This window comes from Mesoplodon bidens (genome assembly GCF_964165515.1).
Source record: "Mesoplodon bidens genome assembly, chromosome: 7".
NCBI classification, from domain to species: domain Eukaryota; kingdom Metazoa; phylum Chordata; class Mammalia; order Artiodactyla; family Ziphiidae; genus Mesoplodon; species Mesoplodon bidens.
The window spans coordinates 107,392,427-107,415,972 of NC_138164.1; the positions used below are offsets into that span (position 1 = coordinate 107,392,427).

The 23,546-nt window shown below is 51.9% G+C and overlaps 2 protein-coding genes across 7 annotated transcripts; both read right to left on the bottom strand.

The window, feature by feature from the left end:
- Positions 1-36: 36 nt before the first annotated feature.
- B3GAT3 (beta-1,3-glucuronyltransferase 3) lies at positions 37-4,564 on the bottom strand. 3 transcript variants are annotated; one of them, XM_081240380.1, is made up of 5 exons: positions 4,411-4,564; positions 3,106-3,280; positions 1,412-1,772; positions 951-1,241; positions 37-548 (listed from the first exon to the last, which is right to left on the bottom strand). In XM_081240380.1, the coding sequence occupies exons 1-5, from the start codon at positions 4,490-4,492 to the stop codon at positions 450-452; spliced, it is 1,008 nt and encodes a 335-aa protein (XP_081096506.1). In that variant the 5' UTR covers positions 4,493-4,564; the 3' UTR covers positions 37-449. The 3 variants fall into 3 exon arrangements, with proteins under 3 accessions (XP_081096506.1, XP_081096507.1, XP_081096508.1); XM_081240381.1 differs by having other exon boundaries at positions 3,106-3,244; positions 4,411-4,553; XM_081240382.1 differs by having other exon boundaries at positions 3,106-3,241; positions 4,411-4,552.
- A 2,793-nt stretch (positions 4,565-7,357) lies between these two features.
- GANAB (glucosidase II alpha subunit) lies at positions 7,358-23,486 on the bottom strand. Of its 4 annotated transcripts, none has more exons than XM_081241022.1 (25): positions 23,398-23,486; positions 20,632-20,736; positions 20,374-20,482; positions 19,999-20,126; positions 16,017-16,196; positions 15,491-15,556; positions 14,611-14,680; positions 14,349-14,436; positions 14,165-14,261; positions 13,735-13,915; positions 12,997-13,150; positions 12,573-12,808; positions 12,364-12,490; positions 12,181-12,260; positions 11,798-11,941; positions 11,604-11,700; positions 11,224-11,325; positions 10,805-11,048; positions 9,647-9,711; positions 9,346-9,422; positions 9,161-9,235; positions 8,870-8,983; positions 8,634-8,746; positions 8,405-8,505; positions 7,358-8,286 (listed from the first exon to the last, which is right to left on the bottom strand). In XM_081241022.1, exons 1-25 carry the CDS (start codon positions 23,433-23,435, stop codon positions 8,177-8,179), a joined length of 2,901 nt encoding a protein of 966 aa, XP_081097148.1. In that variant the 5' UTR covers positions 23,436-23,486; the 3' UTR covers positions 7,358-8,176. The 4 variants fall into 4 exon arrangements, with proteins under 4 accessions (XP_081097148.1, XP_081097147.1, XP_081097150.1 ...); XM_081241021.1 differs by having other exon boundaries at positions 14,349-14,432; positions 14,607-14,680; XM_081241024.1 differs by lacking the exon at positions 15,491-15,556.
- Positions 23,487-23,546: the final 60 nt, after the last annotated feature.

Sequence of the window (23,546 nt, forward strand, 5' to 3'; positions counted from 1 at the left end):
AGAACCTAACATGGGAAGTGAAGGAAAACAGAAGCCCCTCCAGGTTGAGAGTTTTTATTCTGGAGGTTGGGGTGGGGGTGGGGGGTCAGCATGCTCAGGTGGGGGGGGGTCCAGCCCAGCTCCTCCAGCCCCCCAGTGCATGCCCAGCCCCAATAAGTTACCCAGTCATTCAGCCGCCCTCCCTCCCGAGACTCTCTGTTTTCTGCTCCGCCCCAGACGGGGCCCATCTGGCTCAACACAAGGGCCGCTTGTCCCTAGCCTGTGGGCAGTGCCACAAGGCAGGCTGGGGGAGGGGAGAAGCAGCTGGGCCACGCCCTGGGGTTGAAGGGTCAGAAGGGCCGCCCCTGGCTCTGCGGGCTCAGGACTTGGAAAACCACATCCTCGGCAGGCCAGGGATCCAGTCCCACAGATCCGTGTCTGATGAGGTGGTGGGCAGTGGAGGGCCGCCATCACACCTCGACAGCTGGGTCTGAGCCTCGGCCCTGCCGCTGCAGCTGCTCCTCCTGCTTCGTCTTGGGCTTCTCTGTCCGCGTATGCCACACCAGAACCTGTCCCGAGAGCTTTCAGTTAGAGCCGGGCCCAGCCACAGCCAAGCCTCTGGGGCACGCAGTGTAAAACGGATTCTCCAACCCCCTCGACACACACCGGGTTGGCTGCCAAGTATGAAGGGCGGGTGGGGGGGAGGCTTTAGTGCCTGTAAAATGGGGCTTAATCCCTTACCCTCTCTGTGTCACACGGGTGCCAGGAGACAGAGTGGCAGGGAGATCACTTTCCTTCCCTGCCTCCCAGCTTCCCCTTCAGGAGAGCAAGCAAGGTTGAATCTGAGCCCTGGAGGGTCTCTCCTGGTTCAAACACCCATCCTTGATCCTACTCCCCAGGGCCTCATTCCACTTCTCCCATCACCCATCCATCCCACAGTCAGATTTCTGTGCCCACCTCCATCCCCTTACCCGAGTGCAGTTGGCAGCCCGAGGCTCCAGGTCCTTGGGATCTACAAGGTGGCTCAGGAGACTGCTCTCCAGGTGGCCCCGAGGAGCAGTAGCATCAAACCGGGCATTGGGTTTAGCCAACAGCAAGGGCAGGGAGACAGCAAATCCCGCCATATCCACTGGGAAGGGCCTATTGGGCTCCCACGCCGTGTGGAAGCCCACAACCCGGCCATCCTGTACGCGAGGGCCCTCGAATCGCAGGCCGCCCACCAGCCCCACTGGCCACACTGAGACTCCACGGGTCCAGCGCATCTAACAGAAGTCAGGAAAGAAGAAACAGACAGGAGGTGGCCCAGAGGAACGGGAGCAGCAGGAAGGACCACTTGAGTCACTCTGCCCCACCGCTGCCCACTCCTCACCTAGGGAAAAAGATGAAGCGGGCTCCACCTGGCCTGTTTCCCCAGCCCCATCCCAGTGCTCACCTCCTCAAAGAGTTCCCGGCTGTAGGTGTTGTCGTCATCAGCAAAGTACACGACTCCCCGGGTGCCTGGTGGGGGTGGATCCTTCTCTCCCGCCACAGCACCCCCTCTGCTCCGGAGCCAGTCCAGGGCCCTGTTCCGTTGCTCTACACCTCGGGGCCGAACCCAGCCTGGCTCGCCCTCCCGGAGTCGCTGGGCCTTGGGGGTGAGGACCGCCAGGTGTGTGAAGAGGAGGCCAGAGGCAGCCAGCAGCCCCGAGACCAATGGGGTGGGGCCCTCAGCATCCTCTACCAGCAGCCAGTGCAGCCGGGGCACCAGGCTTAGGGTCTGGGACAGCCGCACCAGCTCCGCCTTCTGCACCAGCCTGCAGGGGGAAAGATGCAGGAGGGAAAGGGGTAGGCACCATTTGCCCACTCCAGAGGGTACATATGGCTTCTCCTGGGCCACTCCTAGCACCGCCCCCCCCACACCCCCCACCCGTGACCTTTCCCCAGCCAGCACCCAAACTCCCTGTTCTTTTCTTTGTCTTGTCTTGTTTTTTGACCAAGCCACTCAGCTTGCAGGATCTTAGTTCCCAGACCAGGGATGGAACCCATGCCCACTGCAGTGGAAGCGCAGAGTCCTAACCACTGGACCACAAGGGAATTGATTCACCTGCCCTGTTCTTAATGTCCATGTCTGTCACTCACCTCAACCCCAGGGCTCTGACTATAAATTAAGGGCACAGGCTTTGAAATCAGATCTGGGTTTGAACGCCAGTTTTGTAACTTATTAGGTGAGCCATCTGGGGAAATGGCCCCGTCTCCCCAAGCCTCAGTTTCCTTTAAATAACTTTAAAATAACAGTACTTTAAAACAATGTTGTTTTAAAAATTAAATAAGATCATGACTTTTTAGAATACCAGTAGGACCATGTTCTTTGCCACCTATGTTTGTATTTCCAGGTAGAAGAGTTTAGAGGAGACCTTTGGCTCATTCCTCTTCAGGGGACGAAGATTTATCCAAGTTTAGACAAGAAACTGGGAAGGTAGGGGCCCAGTCTCTTGCAGGCTTCTTTACCCTTCAGATGGGCCTGCCCGCCCCAGGCTTGATGGTGTGTGTAGGGAGGTGGAGAGGGTCTAGAGATGCCCTGGCGTAGGTGGGTCAGCCATCTGATTCCGGGCAGATGTCAGCAAGCCCTTTTGGCTACAGATTCAAAACCACATTCCCCAGTTGGTTTGTGTCACTAATAACGCTACGTTTTATTTAAAAAAAAAAAAAAAAAAAGGAACACGCTTAGCACAGTGTGGGGCAGAGAGTAAACACACCGCAAATAATAGCTGGTGTAACTATTTCTAGACCCCCGTATGACTGCAGGGCCAAGTCCTTTTCTACTTCAGTTTAGTCAAGGGGTTCCCAAACTTTCTCACCAAAGGCTCCCTAAGGAGAGTGAACTCACTGGCAAGTTCAGAATTTCTTTGCAACTTTATTGTTCTATCTTAAAATTTCTCAGGAATATTGTATTCTACTTCACAGCACATCCCTATTTTAATAGAAAAACATTTTCCCACAAATCTTTGAGTAATGATGTGGTTCATTTAGCCTGTCATTTGGCATGCCTTAGCTCGAGGAACATCCCCTGGCCCAGCACTTCCCGAAACTCATCATCGACCCCAGCCTCTTGGTCCATGCAGATGTTGGGTGCATCACAGCCCATACCTGGCATAGGTGGGGGTAACAACATAGATAGTAGGCAGAGCCTCAGGTTCAGGGGGCTGGGCAGGGGCAGGGGGTGGGCGGCGGAGATCGGCTTGCAGCTGGGAAATCCTCAGATCCTTCTGCCGAAGCTGCTCTGCTGCTGCCCGCAGGGGAGAGAGGCAGTCACATGGCTGGCCTGGTCCCAGGAAGCAGGGATGGGGGCAGAGAACCACAGTATGTTCAGCATCCCAAAGGGCCATAACCTTCCGTTCAACTAGCCAGTGCAGGGCTCTCTTTACAACTTCTCTAACAGCTTTTCTACGCCTTGGGTGGTGGGGAGCTCACTGCCTCAATTAGCAGTCCCTCTCCGACTTTACCAATTCCATCCATTACAGTTTTCATTTGGCTATTGAGCTGATTACCTGCCTCCATCCTTTCTACCTGCTGGTCCTAATTCTGCCTTCTGGAACCATAAAGAACAAGTTGATCTCCTAAAACAGGACAGTCTTTCAAATATCTGAGGATCATGCAGTGGCCCAGTCTCTAAATCCCTGCATAGGAGGCAGGGTTCAATCTGTTCCACTGGCTGTGTGACCAAAGACTCATTAAATTCATTGATTCCATCATTGGATAAATATTTATTGAATGCTCCTCCTGGGAGGCACTGCCTTAGGTGCCCGGGATGCAGCAGGAAACCAGATAGACATGGTCCCTGCCCTCATGGAGGTTTCAGTTTAGTGGAGGAGCTGGACACTAAGCAAAGAAACAAATTAATAAAATTATTAGAAACTGTGGTAAGGGCCATGAAGGAAACAAATAGGATAGAGACTTAAAGAGAATCCAGATTAAGAAGAGTTATTTTAGCTAAGGTGGTCAAGGAAGGCCTGTGAGGCGGTGACATGTGAGCTGAAACCTTAAGGATGAGAAAGAGGTAGCTGGGAAAGAGCTGGGAGAAGAGCACCACAGGCAGCGGGGACAGGGTAAGTGCTCGGAAGCAATGAGCGTGGGGTTTTCAAGAAACTGTCATGAAGCCATTGTGGCCGGAGCAGAGCGAGCGAGAGGGTTAGGAAATGGGGTTAGAGAGGCAGACCGAGGCAGGATCATGCGGGGCCTTGCAGGCTCTGGGAAGGAGCCTGATTTCACCCGAGGTGCGGCGGGCAGCCGCGGTGCGTTCTAGAGGGCAGAGTGCGCCCGGCGGCCGCAGAGGTCTGTCGGAGGGCCGAGCCGGATGAATGGGGTCTGCGCGGGGGCTCATCCCCAGGGCGGGACGCTCGGCGGCGGGTGCCCTCGGGCCGACCCGCCGCGCCCCCGCCCCGCCCCGCTCACCGAGCTGCACCAGCGCGTAGAGGAGGCCGGCGATCGACACCAGGAAGTAGGCGAGGAACACGTTCTTCAGCTTCAGCTTCATGGCCGCGCCACCGCCGGCGCCTGGGCAGGCGGGGTCCTGCAGGAACCAAGGTCCCCGCCCCCAGCCCGCCAGCCTGCAAGCCCCGCCCCTGCAGCGGCCCCGCCCCTTATCCCGCCCTCCTCACCCTCCTCTCGACCTGCTCCCAGGAGCTGGAGCTGGCAGCAAACTTCGCGGCCCACTTCCGGTCAGTCTGCACACTCCCTCCCTCCGGGTTAATTTCCGCTCCCACCGCCTGGTTCTGGGAACCACGGTAGTGGGTGACGTCACATCCGGCGTATCAAGCGCGCTCGGCCCGCGGTCAAAAGCCAGGTAGGGTACTTGGCAGTGGCTTTGGGACACTCCCCTTGATCTCTAGTCCCTCTGCGCAGATTTTCTCCTTATAGTCATTCATTCATCCATCAGTCACTGCAGGTAGTAACAGTAGCTCAATACATACTTGTTACATGAATGATGGATGAGTGAAATCTAGGGCCTATCATGTGCCAAGCCTGTGCCCTGGGTGTCTCATACAATCCTCACTATAATCCTTTGATTATAATTTTAATACAATTTAGGATATTATCACTCTAAACATTGATGTTGCAGAATTTTGAGATTTAACAAGATACTCCCGGCAAAAATGCAAAAAATACATAGTAATCTAATAAATTAAACCAAAAAATAGTAAAGGGGTACTTTTGATATTTCATTAATTAATCAACCTCTCACATTCTAATATTTCTTGCAATTTTTTGGGGGGGGGGAATTTCTAGTATGACTCGGAATCAGGTCCCTTTCTGGGATGAAGAGTTTATATCCATAGTGTTTTTCCAGCACATCTGGAAGTAGTTCAGGAGCAAACTGCTCTTCTTCAGGGTTGTCACAGGATCTTGGTCCACTTTTGTGTAAGAGATAGGTATTGTCCCCATTTTACAGATAAGTAACTAAAATTGCGCCAAATCATGTAATTCCCATTGTACAATTTTCTATGTCCCTTCTAAATACCTGACTCCAGGAGCTGTATTGTCTCCTCTGGCCCACACTGAAACAGCTGACAGTAGGGGTGGGGGTAAAATTCCAAGGCAATGAGCTATCTCCCAGGCAATTAACTGGAAATTTCTTTTTAAAATAAATTTATTTATTTATTTGTTTGTTTACTTTTGGCTGCATTGGGTCTTCGTTGCTGCCCGTAGGCTTTCTCTAGTTGCGGCCAGCGGGGGCTACTCTTCATTGCGGCGCATGGGCTTCTCATTGCAGTGGCTTCTCTCGTTGTGGAGCATGGGCTCTAGGCACGCGGGCTTCAGTAGTTGTGGCACGCAGGCTCAGTAGTTGTGGCTCACGGGCTTAGTTGCTCCACGGCACGTGGGATCTTCCCAGACCAGGGCTCGAACCCGTGTCCCCTGCATTGGCAGCCGGATTCTTAACCACTGCACCACCCAGGAAGCCCCTGGAAATATTTGAGCTGAGGAATTCCATGAACACATCCCCTAACTCCTCACAGGCATAAACCATCCTGAGCAGTAATTTTTCCAAACAAACCTAGTTTCTTGTTAAAATAATCTCTAAGACTTGTGGTCAGTCTGCAAAATGGAGGAAACTACTTCCTGTCACTAAAACAATGGGAAATTTTTTAAAATGTTGCTAGCTAAAGAGAAGCAGCCTTGGGGGCTTCCCTGGTGGCGCAGTGGTTGAGAGTCCGCCTGCCAATGCAGGGGACGCGGGTTCGTGCCCTGGTCCGGGAAGATCCTACATGCCTCGGAGCGGCTGGGCCCGTGAGCCATAGCCGCTGAGCCTGCGCATCTGGAGCCTGTGCTCCGCAACGGGAGAGGCCACAACAGTGAGAGGCCCGCGTACCGCAAAAAAAAAAAAAAGAGAAGCAGTCTTGGGCTTCCCTGGTGGCGCAGCGGTTGGGTCTGCCTGCTGATGCAGGCGACACGGGTTCGTGCCCCGGTCTGGGAGGATCCCACATGCCGCAGAGCGGCTGGGCCCGTGAGCCATGGCCGCTGAGCCTGTGCTCTGCAACGGGAGAGGCCACAACAGTGAGAGGCCCGCATACCACACACACACAAAAAAGAGAAGCAGTCTTTCGTATGAGAACATCTGATATATAGCTATTTCTATTCAAGAGGGACCCCGTTAGCTCTGGTTACCACTATTAACTAGGCCTACTAAAATCTGATGACCTTGCTGGGCTCCTCTATGAAAATACTGGCATCGGGGACATCCCTGTGGCGCAATGGCTAAGAATCCGCCTGCCAATGCAGGGGACATGGGTTCCAGCCCTGGTCCAGGAAGATCCCACATGCCACGGAGCAACTAAGCCCGTGCGCAACTACTCAGCCTGCGTTCTAGAGCCTGTGAGCCACAACTACAGAGCCCGCGTACCACAACTACTGAAGTCCATGCGCCTAGAGCCCATGCTCTGCAACAAAGAGAAGCCACCGCAATGAGAAGCCCTCACACCGCAACGAAGAGTAGCCCCCGCTCGCCGCAACTAGAGAAAGCCCACGTGCAGCAACGAGGACCCAATGCAGCCAAAAATAAATTAATTAATTTTAAAAAATGTCATCAAGCAAGCTGAAGGAGGCTTGCACTCACTCATTTTGCTCAACCAATGAGGCTTACGCTGAAGCTAAATGAAAATGTCAGGTCCTCGGGCTTTTAGGGGTCTGTGGTTCAGGCCAGAACTGGAATCCAGACGCCAACAGTTATTTATGGTTTCTCTCTTTATTGTTTCTCCTTTTATCAAAACCTGTCACAGCTGGGGGCCAAAAGGAAGTAAAAAAAATTCCCACAAACGTTCCCCATCGTCCCCAGTTAGTCCTCCCCCACCCCCCACCCAGGGCCCTGGGCCAACCCTGAGCGCACATGATCATCCCCCCCACCCTCAGCCTTCCCCCAGCAATAAATACAGGTGACCACGATTCGATGAAACCACAACTGATTTCTCCATCTGGAATGCCCCTCAAGGGGACAAAATTTTAGGAGGCAAAAGAAGTCTCGCTCATCCCCTCTTAAGGAGTGGAAACTTCTTTCCCCCAAGGGACAGGGGAGGTAGAACTGCCCCTGTCAGAACCGCAGCTGCTCTAGATAGAAGCAGGGAGAGAAAAGGCTGGGATGCCAGGGAAGAGGATGTTTTCCAGCAACCTCACTCCTTTGATCCATTCATCCCTTATCAGGGTAAGGGGTGGACCCAGTGCATCAATGGGGCATAAAAAGGGGAGGCCTGATAGAGAAGAGCCAGGAGGAAGAAATGAAAAGGAGGGAGAACAATTTGCTGGGGAGGGAAGGGGAAGGAGAAAAGGAGCCCTAGAGCTCACTGCCCTCATCTTCTTCCAAGAAATGGCATCAACACACAAGAGACATCAATGGAGAGGGTATGGAGGAGATTCAGGGCCCCCAGAAGAAAGAAAAGAGAAGGGAAAGCAAGGGCCCTGTGGTCCCCAGGTCTTCACAGGTGAATGTGCTCCAGTCAGAGCAACAGAATATTTGGGGATGAAGGGAGATGTGGTGTCAATGGGGTGGGAGAGGTCAGGAGATCACAAAATGAATTCAGAGCCCAGGGAAAGCCCTCTCATCCTGCCCAGATGTTGGCAGAATGTGGATCTTGAGATAAGAAAGGTGAAGTCTGGGGAAGGTCAAACTCCAGGGCAGAAGGAAGAGTAACTATCACGACCATCACAGCCCACCCCAACATCCCTTGGGTTATCGCAGGTGAATACTCCAGTCGGATACCACACTGACGCCAGGCTTGCGCAGGATCAACACAGAGGTCTCAGGGTCATGCTGGAAGGACAGGCGGCTCTCAGGAGATCCTGGTGGAGGAAAGAGAAAGAGTGCCAGAGTCAATAGCAACTACTTTCCTATACGCAGGGGGTCCCCAACCCTGCCCCTGCTTCTCCTCTTTCCCCACCTGGAGGCCAGATCCCTCACCTTTTGTCTGGAGTACCACGGTTGCTGGCTTTCCAGCCCCTATTATCACCACCCGCTCAATCCAAATTGGTGTCTCAAAGTGGCCTTTGGGGTCTGCTGAGCTGGAGGAAGCAAAAATGGATTCCCATCGGGAAGAGAACAGTCAGAGCAGAAAGGAGGAGAGCAGAGCAGGGCCACGGCGTAAGCAAGCATCCCAGAGGCTGCCAAGGAAGAAAGGGTGCCTCCCTACCTGGAGACAAGGGTGTTGCCAGAGAATGAGAATCGACGCAGCAGGAACTCATGGCGACTCTGATAGTTGAACGTGTGCCCATCATCTAGAAAGAGCTCTCCTTGGGCCGTACCCTGAGCAGGAAGTGGGGTAGGCGAGAGCCTGAGCCCAAGAGGGAGTGAGGGGCACAGCCCCAGGGGACTGAATCCTAGGAAGGTAGGCAGATGGTTGAGGAGGCTCCCTGCCTACGCGCTCACCTGGAGGCTGAGTGCAACGAAAAGAGTGATGGGGTCATCCTTCATGCAGTCTGAAGAACGCCGCACTCGCATCCAGCGGGGCACAATTGTCCCTCCACGCTGGAACACAGGGATCTAGGGCAAGAGCAGTGCTGGGATGAAGCAGCCCTGTTGTTCAACCCTGGGCTCTGCAATACCTTTTGCTCGTGCGTATCTGTGTCCCCTTAGGAACTGGACTCCAAAGTATACACTCTCTCCCCTTCTGGAAACCTACAGGCAGATGGAGCTGGCAGCTGGGCCAGGCATACTCACACTGCTTAGCGTTACAGGCAGATACAGGGTCTGGGGACCATGATGCTTCTGGTAGCTATGAACGTCATACCACACCTGTGGGTGCAGAAGATACACTCGGTCACTCACTGCACAGAGGACCCCCCACTCTATTTACCCTCTCTGACCTCCACCACCTTTCCCCACCACACCCTTCCTTAACTCACCTCCCCTTGGCCAGGCAGATAGACCTGCACGCCATGAGCCTCAGAGTCTGATACAGGGTGAACCAGCAATGCATCCCCTAAGACACAGCAGAATCAACTCTGAATTGGGGAGATCAGTTCCCAAAGAGGGAGCCCTAGAGCACCCACCCCCTTGCACCCCTGGCCTCGTTCACTCCTCCCTCCCTGCACATCCACAGACATCTCTCTCACAGTGCTTGCTTCTTCTCAGCCCTATCCCAACCCACCACTAACTGTCAGCCCTATCCCAACCCACCACTAACTGTCCCCCTTGGTTTCTCACCAAGCAGGAACTGATCATCTATACTGAAGGTGGTCACATCCTGAGGATAATGCACCCACAGGGGCCTAGGAAGGAAGCAGGACAAGAAAGGAAGACACTTGCTGTTTGGCAGAAGTCAAACATGCTACCCCAGGCACTGGCAAAAAGAAGAGCACAGGGGAAAGACCCGCGAGCTGGCAGCCAGACAGCCCAGCAGGCTTAGGGACTCAGCTATGCACTCTAACCTTGGTCTAGACATTTAACTTCCTAACCCGTCTCCCTGCCTCCTCCCACCCTGCTCCCTCTGGAAACTGCTCTGCATAGCTACCTCCCAGCGGCCACTTCATTATCCTGGCCTGAAAAGCCCTCCAGTTCAGGTTGAATTTTCCACTCCACCTCATCTACCTCTCCCTCTGGTTCTTTACCCCTGAGACACACTGGTTTGTTCCTACTCCTGGAACACAACAAACTCATTTCCATTTCATAATTTTTGCACTTGGAGTCTCCCCTGCTTGGAACATTCTTCCTCTGAGTCACAAAAGTCTGTCTTACTCATGAGTCAGGGCTCATCTTTACGTGGCCTGGTTTTTTTTTTTTTTTTTGCGGTACGCGGGCCTCTCACTGTCGTGGCCTCTCCCGTTGCGGAGCACAGGCTCTGGACGCGCAGGCTCAGCGGCCATGGCTCACGGGACCAGCCGCTCCGCGGCACGTGGGATCTTCCCGGACCGGAGCACGAACCCGTGTCCCCTGCATCGGTAGGCGGACTCTCAACCACTGCGCCACCAGGGAAGCCCTATGTGGCCTGTTTGTGGGACTTAACTCCATTACCCTGTTCTATTTTCTTCAAAAAGCTTGTCACTTTTGGCAGTTTTCCTATTTCCATATTTGTTTACATGTCTCTCTGTCTTCCTCCCAAGAATGTAAGCTCCACAAGGGGAGGACACTTGTCTGACTTGTTTCTGGCTCTGGGGATAGTGATGAGTAATGCCTGGCATGTCATAAGCACTCAGTAACGTTTACTGCTCTTCACCTCCCCACTGGTCTCTTCTTACTCTTGACCTTGCAGTCAGATTTCCCTCCTTTACAAGGCCCTGGCGAATGAAGAAAGACGCCCAGAGATGGAACCCAGTCTCCCAGCCATCTCAGTCCATTCTACACAGACCCAACTGAATGCCTCACCTCATGACAGGAATCCCTTCACGATGGGCCTGATAGAAGAGGGTGTACCAGAAGGGCAGTAGGGAATATCGCTGACCCAAGGCGTCTCGGATTATGTCATGGTACTGAGACGGTAACAACCACGGCTCTCGCCGACCAGTGTCCAAGTGGGCATGTGCCCGGAAGAATGGCTGGTAGGCACCCATCTGGTACCAGCGCACAAGCAGCTCTGGCTCCGGATTTTTGAAGAAGCCGCCCACGTCCGCTAGAGAGGGGAGGGAGGAAACCGGTGGGAAAAGAGGGTGAAGGAGGGCTGCTGCCTCGGGAGCCCCCCGAGGCCCCACCGTGGACTGGCAGTTCTCTGCTCAGGCCTAGGTTTTATGCCCTCTGCCTTGCCCCTCTCCCGCCAAGGCAAGGCTCCAAGTTCCTCCCCCTCTCACCTCCGCAGAAGGAAAGTCCCACCAGCCCCAAGCTGAGACACATAGGAATAGAGATCTTCAGATGGTCCCATTCGGCAGCATTGTCACCTGTCCACACGGCTCCTGAGGAAGAAAAGAGGGAGGGAACTTGCAAACAGTGAAGGGGCTCAGCCTTTTATATAGCTGACCTCTCTAACCTGCCACATCTCCTCTGGGGCCCCCCGAGTCCTGCTGAAGATGGCGGAGTTCACAAGAGCACTTCAACAGGGACTGGCCCTCCCACTCCCTGCCTCGCTTTAGTGAACAGCTGGAAGGAAGTACGTAACTCTCAGAGGATGGACAGACTTCTCCAAGAACCAGGCCCAGGTCCCTCTGCTACGGCTTTATTCTCCAAATCTTACCAAAGCGCTGGGAGCCAGCAAAGAAAGCCCTGCTCAGGACAAAGGGGCGTTCTATGCCCCCGGAGCGCAGCACCAGCCCATCAGCAGTCGCCATGTGCTGCGTGGGAACAGGAAAGAAGGGTAGTGAGGAGCAAAAGCCAGCTGTCATCGGTGCAGGTTCTCAGCCCTTGGTCTCTCCTCTCTCAGTCCCTTACCACGTAGAGGCCATAGATGTTATGCACGTCTCGGTGCTCCCAGCCCCCATAATGCTGGGCATCCTTGAGCATGGTGACCTCAGGACCATTGAACACAGACGGTTCATTCATGTCATTCCAGACATAGAGGTTGGGAGATGAGCCCTGAGAACACAAGGCAGAAAATGGGGACAGACGACAGAGGGGAGGAAGAAGACAAACAGTGTCAGAGCAGAGAGCCCCTAGGAATCCAGAAAGATGCATTTCTCAGGGCCCTCCCAGGATCATCAAGGCCCCGATATCTTATGAGCAACCAACCATAGCAGGGCTAGCAGGCAGAGAATGACTGATTCCAAGAGGTAGAGTGGGAAAGACAGAGGCAGGTCGGGGAGGGGCTGCCATACCTCATAATTGTCAAAGCGAAACATGTTAGCCCACCAGGCCCTCATCTTGGGATTGGTGAAATCAGGGTAACCAGCTGCGCCTAGAAGAAATCAAGGATGGCTTTCAACCCCTGAGGGGTAAAACAGCCTCCACTCTAGCTCCCTGGTCTCCGAATAGCCTCCTTCAATTCCGGGCCCACCTACCTGGCCAGCACCAGCCTTCGTAGTCAGAGCCATCCCGGGTTTTAACGTACAGACCCAGGTTCTGCAACTCTTCATGTACGCGGTAGCCAGAGTCCACCTTGATGTGGGGGTCCACGATGGCCACCAGCTGGGGGCACGGAACATGGGTGGTCAGAGTTCTCCAGGGCTATCGTGCCTGAGAAAACCAACCACGGCTGCGGCCCTCTTACCTTCCGCCTCTTGGAGGCCAAATGCTCAAGCATGGTGAGGGGCTGGGGGAAACGGCTGGGGTCCCAGGTGAAATACCGCTTGCCATCCGCATGCTCAATGTCCAGCCAGATGACATCGCAAGGCAGGTTGTGATCATCAAAGCCCTGATCGACTTCCAGAACGTCAGCCTCATCCCGATAGTTCCAGCGGCTCTGGTGGTAGCCGAGGGAGAAGAGCGGGGGCAATACCTGGGTCCCTGCAGGTTCAGTGAGGGATGGGGGTCACAATGGGGTCAGGCTCAACCCGGGGCCAATGAGGGAGATGAAAGGGCACAGGGCTAGAGAACGGGCCAAGGCACAGGATTTCTGAAAATGCAGTCATCCCTCAAGAAGCCAAGGACCAGAAAGGGAGGCTGCAGGCTGACAGAGTAGGGACACCGCGTACCTGTGAGGCTAGTGTACTGCCGGAAGACATCAAAGACAGACGGCCCAAGTAGCAGGAAGACATCAATGATGCCACTCTCTGACATCCAGCGAACATCTGTCTGTGGCGTCTCCCCAGAGCCCTGTAGGTAGTCCAGCATCTTCCCAAACAGGGTCTGCAGAGGGGACCAGAGAGAGGTCTGATACCACCCTCTTGCTTCCCAACCCAAAGACAAAGCAGCAGTGTTTTCCTCAGAGTCCTCACACAGCTGGCTCCTTGAGTCACTTCGGGCTGAGATTAAACGTTAACTCCTCAGTGAGGCTTCCCTGGGCCCCATCATAAGCAGCACTGCCCACCCCATCACATGACCGCTGCACTTCTTTCTTAGAACTTACCACCACTGAACTCATCTTCCCTCTGTTACCTGTTTAATCTGTCTTCCTCCTTTCCTAACTCAGTGAGCAATATATCCCCAGCACCTAGAAAAGGGTCTAGAGCTCCTAACGCATACTCAATAACAAACGTATTAATAAATGCAAAAAAGGAAATACCTTCCCCATGAGTCTGTGTCTTCTGGGAGTGTCTGGGAAACTCATATGCTGCTCACAAGGCCCAGGGCCTGTCTCTCACCCAGTCCCCAAACAGGTATCCAAATAGGCCACCCTACCAGCCTCTTCAAAGCAAATGCCCCTAACACACCCGTTTGTTTCAAGGCCTGACGATTCCCTCCCTTATCGCTCCCCATGCCTGTGCTCTCACCTTGCCTGCAGTGTTGGAGGATATGTCAACCCAGGTCTCCGCGGCGTTGAGCCAGAAGATGCCCAGGTCCCGATGAGGGCTGTGTGCTAGGAGCACAGGCACAGACCCATATAGGGCCATGCGGTTGTAGAGCTCATACTGGAAGACGTCCAAATTGTAGAGGCGATATGGCTCCCCACCCCTGCAGGCAGACAGACAGACTGGCCCCAGGCCATGGCACACACAGCCCCAGCCCCATAGACACCAATGAGGGATAAAAACTGGCCCCTCTGCCCTTTCTCAAAGCAGAATTTTCTGATGGCCAAAGGTTCTCTGGCACAGGAAGTGAGCCATGCTTGTCTGGAGTGTCTAATCTGTATGCACATCTCCCACAGCCCTGACTTCTGACCCCTTCCCTCCCCCCATATCCTGATGTCACTGTAGGACTCACTCAGTGACTTTCAGCCTCAGGTTGTCTGCATGCTCGGGGATCCCATACACATGCTCCATGCCTGGCAGAGAGAAGTCCAAACTCACAGACGTGGGGCCTGGAAGAAAAGCAAAAGATGAGCTCCAGAGCTTCTGCTTGGCAAGGACTCCCTGTCCTCCTGCCCAAAGCTCTCCCAGCCCCTCACCATAGGGCTTGCTGTCAGTGTGAGTTTTAAATGTCTCTTCCCAGGCTCCTGGCTCATCTTGCTCTGCCTTCCCCTGGGTCTCATCTGGCTGGAAGGAGAAAGCAGACCACTACTCAATCACACACCAGGTCCTCTCTCTTCCCTTGCCCATTTTCTAAATCCCATCCGTGACGGCAAGACTAAGCTCAAATTTCTTGTGGGCCTTTCCCCTCCACCCTCCCAGCCAGCCCTGTGCTCCAACCACCCACCCCCATCAACTTGCCTTGTCACCATCCCCAGGTGTTTCCTCGGGCTGGGCCCCATCGCCCTCAGCTGGGTCTTTTGATCCTTGCCTGGAAGGTAGGAGAGCTGTCTGCTCCAATCCAGAGGGGGCAGGGACGAGGGGCTAGTGGAAGGAGGGGTGAGGGAATAGAGAGCCAAGGGTCCAAAGGAACGAAGGCATTGGAGGAAGGGACTGAATGTTAAAGCTTGGAAAGGGACCCCCAGTGAGCAGATAAGTGTGCAAAGGACAGGGAGAGAAACGAGAAAGGGAAATGAGAAGTAAATGCCACCAAGAGGTGCCTTCCAAACACAGGCCCAGACCACCAGCCTCTGCCAGCCTTCCAGAAGAGACCGGCAGACAGGTTCAAGGGCCTGGGTTCGGAATGCCAGTCCTAGCCCTGCTGCCTCTACCAAGAGACTCTGGCCCAAACTTCCCTCGCCGGGCCTCAGCCTCTTGGCGTGACACAGGGTTTTGCAAAGACAAGTGAGTCATAACCATGGTCAAGCCCCTACAAAGGGACTCAAACAAGAGATTCTGCCAAAGGATGCTTTCAAGGGCAGCTGGCAAGCAGCTCTGCCCAGAGCCTCAGTGCACGCCAGCTGAGAGGCAGGAACCCCAGCAACAGGCAGTATCTCTCCACCCCTTGGCAAAGCAAGAAGCTCCCTACATTCCTCAAGGATATCCAACATTTCATCTTCCTACTCCCAGGGGGCTCCTAGCCAGGGGAATGGGGAATGGGAACCAGAGACCATACAGCTGGGGAAAAAGAGGTGAGTGAAGGACAGGGTATGGAAGGGTCTGGGGCACCTTCCCTGGGGGCCAGAGTGAAGGGCGGGTAAGGGCATAGGAACAGATACAGCACCAGTGGTCATGGATTTACCTAGAGAAAAGGTTCTTGATCTTATCCCAAATGCTACCGAGCGTGAGACTAACTTTATCCGAGAAACTGGGGCAGGAGGAGATGGGTAGGGAAGGGGAAAAGGAGGCACAAAACCAACACAAAAACAGAAACATAAAAGTGAGTTTCAGTCGACAAACTTCCAGAGATGGGGTGGGGGAAGAAATTAAAAACAAAAAACAAAACAAAACAAAACAAAAAAAAGGAAGAAAATAAATCTGGGAAGTGTGATGGTGTGAGAGGGGGAAGAGGGAAAGGCAGACCCAAGCAGGCCTCTCAGGGAGGAGGTGCCCAGGGTACAGCTCACGGACAAAAGTGACTGCCTCCTGGTCTGTACAGGAAATGGAGAAAACTTAGACCTAGGTCTGCTTCCTACCCTCCCTGATGGTCAGCTTCTCCCAGCCCCCAGCCCCGACCTGGCTCTACTACCGCCCTGTCTCCTCCCAGGGACCCAGTGCCAGACCCTACAACACCCCTAGGTTCCTTCACTCCTGACCCCTGTACTCACGAGACCCTGGGAGCCCTCTGGTGCTCAAAATTTAAGAGTCCTCGGGCATTGACACTGAGCAGAAGGCTGCGGTCCTCCAGTAAGTCAAGGCGGAATGGCCGTGCCGTCAAGATGATTTTATAGGGTCCCTCAGCCACGGTTAGCTCCACGCTGTTGTCATCCCGGCCAGAGACAGAAAGCCTGGGAAAGAGATCAAAAGGGATATAAGGAAGTGCAAAGTGCCAGGAGTAGTCATGACACTTAGAAGACGGGGGACCTGCTAAGAGCTATACAGGCAGTGTGGTAACAGTACAGGGACAGATAAGTTGACCAAAGGAATCAAATAAAGAGCCTGGAAACAGACCCCAGCATCTTAGAATGTTGAGATGTAACAGATGGCATGGCAGTTCAGTGAGGTCAGGAGGACTATTCAATTACAGAGTAGAGGGCTTCCCTGGTGGCGCAGTGGTTAAGAATCTGCCTGCTAATGCAGGGGACACGGGTTCGATCCCTGGTCTGGGAAGATCCCAAATGCCGCGGAGCAACTGGGCCCGTGAGCCACAACTACTGAGCCTGCGCGTCTGGAGACTGTGCTCTGCAACAAGAGAGGCCGCAACAGTGAGAGGCCCACGCACCGTGATGAAGAGTGGCCCCCGCTTGCCACAACTAGAGAAAGCCCTTGTACAGAAACGAAGACCCAACACAGCCAAAAATAAAAATAAATAAATTAAAAGAAGGCTCAACATTTAAAACAAACAAACAAAAACAACAGAGTGGAAAAACACATTTTCTGTATAGAAAAGAAATGGTATCACACTCCTACCTCATACCAGATACAAATATCAACTCCAGACAGATTATGACTTAAAATTTTAAAGTAAAACCTTTAGAAGAAAATATAAAAAAACATTTTTCTGACTCTGAGGTAGAGAACGATTATTTAAACACAACTTAGAAAACACTAACACCAAAAGGTAAGAGACTTATCTACCTGACAACATAAAATTCAGAATTTCTATTTATTGAAAGATAACCTAAGGGTAATCAAAAACAAGAAAAGTCTGAGGAACTGTCCCAGTCTAGAGGAGCCTCAGGAGACATGACAACTAAATATAAAACAGTATCCTGAATGGGATCGTGAAGCAGAAGAAGGACATTAGGTAAAAACTAAGGAAATCTGGGACTTCCCTGCTGGCGTAGTAAAGAATCCGCCTGCCAATGCAGGGGACTCGGATTCAGTCCCTGGTCCGGGAAGATCCCACATGCTTCAGGGCAACTAAGCCCGTGCACCACAACTACTGAAGACCACGCGCCTAAAGCCCATGCTCCGCAACAAAAGAAGTCACTGAAATGAGAAGCTTGCTTGTTGCAACTAGAGGCAGCCCGCACGCAGCAACGAAGACCTAATGCAGCCACAAATAAATAAATAAATAACAAAAAACTAAGGAAATCTGAATAAAATATGGACTTTAAGCTACAAGGATATATCGTACAACACAAGGAATATAGCCGTTATTTTATAATAGCTATTAATGGTGTACAACCTTTAAAAATTGTGAACCACTATATTGTACACCCATAACTTACGTAATATTGTACATCAACTACACTTCAATTAAAAAAAAAAATGAAATGGTGGCGCAGTGGTTAAGAATCCGCCTATCAACGCAGGGGACACGGGTTTGATCAGCGGTCCGGGAAGATCCCACATGTCTTGGAGCAGCTAAGCTCGTGCGCCACAACTACTGAGCCAGAGCACCACAACTACTGAAGCCCACGAACCTAGAGCCCGTGCTCTGCAACAAGAGGAGCCACCGCAATGAGAAGCCTGTGCACCGCAATGAAGCCCCCGCTCGCCACAACTAGAGAAAGCCTGCACGCAGCAATGAAGACCCAATGCAGCCAAAATAAATAAATAAATAAAATTAAAAAAAATAAAAACACTTTAAAAAAAGGAATGAAAAAAGAAAAAAAAGAAAAAATAAGAACTTTAGTTAACAATAATGATATCAATTCATTATGTATGACAAATATACCACAATAATGTTAATAGGGGAAAACAGGAGTACAGGGTATACAGGAACTCTCATAATATTCTTGAAACTTTCCTATAAATCTAAAACTATTCTCAAATTAAAAAATCGTTGGGACTTCCCTGGTGGCGCAGTGGTTAAGAATCTGCCTGCCAGTGCAGGGGACATGGGTTCGATCCTTGGTCTGGGAAGATCCCACAGGCCGCGGAGCCTAAGATCCCTAAGCCTTCGAGCCACAACTACTGAGCCTGCGCACCTAGAGCTTGTGCCCCGCAAAGAGAAGCCCGCGGACTGCAACGAAGAGTAGCCTGCACACAGCAACGAAAGACCCAATGCAGCCAAAAATAAATAAATAAATAAATTTTAAAAATAAAATTAAAAAATCTTTTTTTTTTCAAGGCACCTTTAGAAAAGTAAAAAGATAAGCTACAATCTGGGAAACGATAGCTGCAATACATGTAAGTAATAAAGAATTGGTATCAAGACTAATGAATTTCTACAAATCAGTGACAACAAACAACATAAAAGGAAAATGAGCAGAGCAGTGAACTTCCATTTCACAGAGCAGTAAACCAGAATGACAGATAAATATATGAAGACATGCTCAATATCAGTAATAAACTGGGAAAGACAAGCAAGCCAAGACCACCACATGGTATCATCCTACAGCCATTCCACTGAAAAAAATTAAGTCCAATAGTACCAAGGGTTGAAGAAGATGCAGTTCAATAAGCCTCTTATATATTGCTGGTGGAAGTGTAAATTGGTAAGCCACTTTGGCTTTATCTTGGAAAGTTGATGATTTCCATATTCTACAACTCTGCAGTTCTTCTCTTAGCTATACACCAAAGAGAAACTCCTGCACAGGGGGACAGGAGACATGGACAAGAATGTTCACGCCAACACTGGAAACAACCCAAATGCCCATCAACACAGAAATGTATAAGTAAATCGGGATATATTCATAAACATAATATTATACAGCAGTAAAAATGAGTTTCTGGAGCTACATGCAACAAAGTTAAATCCAGCTAAATGAAAAAAGGAAATCCCAGAAGACCACATTCACTAAGATATTTTCCCTATAAAACTCAAAAACAAAATCACATAATTTATTGCCTAGGCAAATGTATGAAGTGTGTATATGTATATACATACCCACGATATAACTGTGAGAACAAAAAAACAAGGGAATAATAAATTTCAGAATAACAATCATCTCTGAAGGAGTACAGGATAGTGAGATGTATATGTTTGGGTTAGGTGAAGGGTTTATCATGTTATCTTCTAAGTTAAATACTTAACAGAGAGCCATGCGTGGAATAATGACGACGATGTGTCATGACCCGAGTATTTGAATAATCCTATCCTGAATATCTGAGGAGAAACTGAGGAGGGAGGAAGGGAAGGAGGGAAAAAGGGAAGGAAGGGAGGAAGGGGAGAAAGAAAAGAGAGAGAAAAGAGAAGGAAAAAAACAGATGAGACAAGACGGGGGACAGGACAGGAAGGGAAGGGAGGAACCAACCACAGAGACACTGTATTCCTGGAAGGCGAGCTCCATGGCCTTGCTGACTCCCTCTTGTATCTCCAGCACCTAGGCCAGGCCTGGCACAGAAGAGGAAGCAGTATTTCTTTGCTGACTGAATGAAGATAAAGGGTGAAAGAGAAAACAAGTGAGGGAATTCCCTGGCAGTCCAGTGATTAAGACCCTGTGCTTTCACTGCCGAGAGCGCAGGTTCAATCCCTGGTTGGGGAACTAAGATCCCGCAAGCCAAGCAGCTTGGCCAATCAATCGATCAGTCGAGAAAACAAGTGAAACAGAGGAACAGATGAGGGAAGGCTGAGGAGAGCTGCCGGGTGCTATTCAGCTATTATCCCAATGCGGAAGAGAAAGTCAGCTGCCAAATAAAGGTTCATTAGGAAGGAGAAAAGGGCCATGGAGATGGATATGTTTCTCAGGAAAAATTTACCCAGCTGTGGGGGGATCAGCCACCAACACGTCTGGCACACGGTATCGGGGCCGCCGGGGCTCTAGTTCATCAATTCTGATCCGAGTCATGTTCCTTCGAAGCCCCTGGAGCTCCAGCACAAGCAACACCTGTGGAGGCAGAGGTCTGGGTCTGGAGAAAGGCAAGGGCTATACCAGGAAATGCCCTCTGAACCCATTTCTCTCCCGAGGGGGTCTCCTCCTCCTAGCCCTTTGCCTAAGGGATCTGAAATCTGAATTCCTCACAAAGTACAAGTCCCAGGTTAGATGGCACAGGATGTTGGCTATAAGTTTCCTCTTCCCGAATTACCCCTTAGCCATTTCTCCCCCCCCACCAGACTCTTCCTTTTCTCCCGACCTTAGTGACTTCGTTGATCAGATGGACTGTGAGGGCATCAGGACCAAGCTGCAGAGAGTCCAGCAAGGCTCGGTATGGAGAATGGCCTGGCCGTATGCTTCGTTGCCTCCTGCCAATGTGAAATGATTGAGAACGGGGGAGGGTTCCCCAAGGCCCCTAAGTCCTTCTATCAGCTGCAGTGCCCCAGGCTACCTCATCTGCCACAGACACCTCCCACATTACCCTACTTTCCGTTCTAGTCTCCCAGAAATATCATACTTGCAGAAGGAACTCTCTTCGCAGGTCTTAAAGTTGCTTCTATCCACAGCAAGTGTAATTCCCAGGCAGACCCCTAAACAAGCCAGTACCAAACCAGTCCAAGACCTAGGGGGGAAAAGGACAAAGAGGGCACGATCAGCACAGGGTCAGAAAGGGCCCCACCTTCTGAGGTAAAGGCCTCTTCCCACCACAGCCCTAAAAGGGGAGAAAGATAGAGTCCCATTAAACAGAAAACAAGGCAGAGTGGACAGGGGTTAAGTGTCAGGCCTGAGGAGCTGGCTCACGCACACCTTTCCTTCGAAAGGCAGAGGAAGTGGACAAAGGATCCTTGGCCTTCAGAGGCCTGGTATTGACTCAGGTTACATCAGCCTCTCAGAGGAAAGGAACAGTAACAGCCAGTCCCAGGGGAAGTGGTGGTACCATATGTGTGGAACAGAGAAACAAAGTAAGCCATGCCTTTTCATTGGCAAGGCACTGGGGGGACCTACAGTGAAAAAGTACAAGATGTACCCTCAGCTAGCCTGCTGGTCACAGGTTCCTAGGGTCCTAACATCCCTAACACTCTAGGCATCCTGCTCCTCTGATCTCCACTGCTATATCTTTGACATAAGTCACCACTGTCACCACCTAAGCTTGAAAAGAATAACAACAGCTAACCTGTATTGAGTCCTAATAGGCACCCCGGGGCCTGGCTAACTGCCTTATACTAACTTTTAACTCTCCCTGCAGTTTTCAGTAGTGTCTAGGCCCAGGTCTCACCCTGAGATTTCAATCTAATTGGCCTGAAGCGGGACCTGGGCATCAGATTTTAAACTCCCCTAAACAATTCTAATAGGCAACCAGTGTTCAGAACCAATTCTTTACACACCCTAATAACTCTTTTCCCTTTCTTTCACTGTTTTCTTGGTGAATGTAGGATTGGGATTTTTCCCAGATGGGAGCACTGAGGTATAAAAGGTTCAATAATTCATCCAAGATTTAACAGCCAGTATGAGGTGACACTGGTGAACTCAGCTCTGCCTAACTGCAGGGCCCAGGTACTTCATGATGTACAGCACATTGCACTAACCACCAGCAGGGCCTGACTCACTGAGGACCATCACACCAAGGTTACCACAAACTTGTCACTTCCCCAACATGCTATCAAATGACAGACAAGGGACTAACAGGCTTATCTGAACAAGTTAGCTTGTTAAGGATATACTCGTCCATTCCGAGTAAATCCTAAATAGGGATTCCCACACTTTAGCGTCTGTTAAGAGTTATGTGCAGTGCTTACTAAATGAAGATTCCCGGGTCCCAGGGAATCTGCAGTTTAAGCATGCTCTCCCAGTGGCTGATGAGGAGCACACTCTGAGGAAGTGTTCCAAATAAGGGAGAACAAACAAAAACACACACTTCTCCTCAGCATTAAAACTGTGCTACCTGCTAAGAGGGTAACCAAAGAGCAGGGCCTACAAACACATTGTATCCAGCATATCCTCAGTATCTGCTTGAAAGCTAAAGGTAAAGAAAGTCACTAGAAAGGAGATCACAGAACACAGTAAGCCCTCCAGTTCCAGAAGAATGTGCAAGGCAAGCCAGGCCACACAGAAAGATGAGGAAAACACCAGGCTTTGTGGGTCAATAGGTCAAGCAGGAACAAGTAGTAGCAAAACAAGCAGAAGAAATGCTACCAGAAAACTCAAAAGCAAGGCATGTGGCCCAGGTCCTGAGGAGTGACTGCAGCGGACACCCTGAGCAACTGACCCCGTGTCCACCAGCCCAAAGCAGCAGTAATCAGAAGTACAGTGAATTAAATACTCCCTGGAGTCCTACTTGCACAATCTATAAAATGGGTTTGGAGAGACGCCAGTGGGGATAGGATTTCTGAAAGATTTTTCAGATGTGACCTGTTGAAAGGCCCTAAGAACTCAGGAATGCCTTGAACGCCCCTGGGCAAGAGGTGGTCACAAGCCAAGGTCAGGAATGAGTCGCAGGGAAAAGTGCACCCATTTATTGTTTCAGGTCACAGGCTTCTGGAGTCGAATTTACGATCCACGCTTTTTTCACCACTGCCGACAGTACGTGCCTCTCCCACCCCGATACATCCGTTAGGTTCTGGTAAACACTCTGTGGCGCTGATGACTGTTTCGAACCGTCTTTTCAGTAATATAAATGCAGAACAAACCACTGTTGTGTTTGAGCAACGTCATCCAGGTCGACTGTGAACTTAACGGGATCCTGCCCCAGCCGTGCCCAACGACCGTGGACACCAAACAAGCCAGGGCTGGTGTCCACGTGAAGACAAGGGCAGGGCAGGGTCCGGGGCTCTCGAGGGGAGGGCGAGAAGGGCAGTGGATGCAAGACTGCCGGCCACGGTGCTTCCAGCGCGGCTGAGGGGCCGCAGGGCAGCAGGCTGCATTGCCGGAGGCCGGGCCGCATCTCTTCCTCTGCCCCGATGGCCCCGCGCATTGCAGGAAAGAGGCGGCAGCGTTAACCGCCGCAAGCCGCCAGGGGAGGGCGGCGGCTGAGGGCGGCCAAGGCCAAGAAGAACGCAAGGCTGCGGCCTTCTAGAGCCACCGGGCCGGAGCGGAGAGCCCCAGAAACAAGGGCCCCCCGACGCGGCGAGGAGGCTGGGGGCACCTAAGGCCGCCTCCAGAGAGACAAAGAGTCCTCACGAGGCTGGAGGTGGCGGAGTCTCAGGAGAACATACAGGAAGGAGAGATACGGGATTTGGGGGTCTGGGGGCGTCCCGGGCGCGCCCCCGGGATCCGGGCTCCTCACCGCCTCCTACGCGCCGCCACTGCCGCTACCGCCGCCATCTTGTGCCGGGTTTGCTCTTTGACCCGGAGCTTCCCCTCCCCCAGCGCGCGTTGAGCCACGTATCTTAGCGCCCGCCCCTTCCGGCTTCCTGATTGGCCGGCCACACTGAA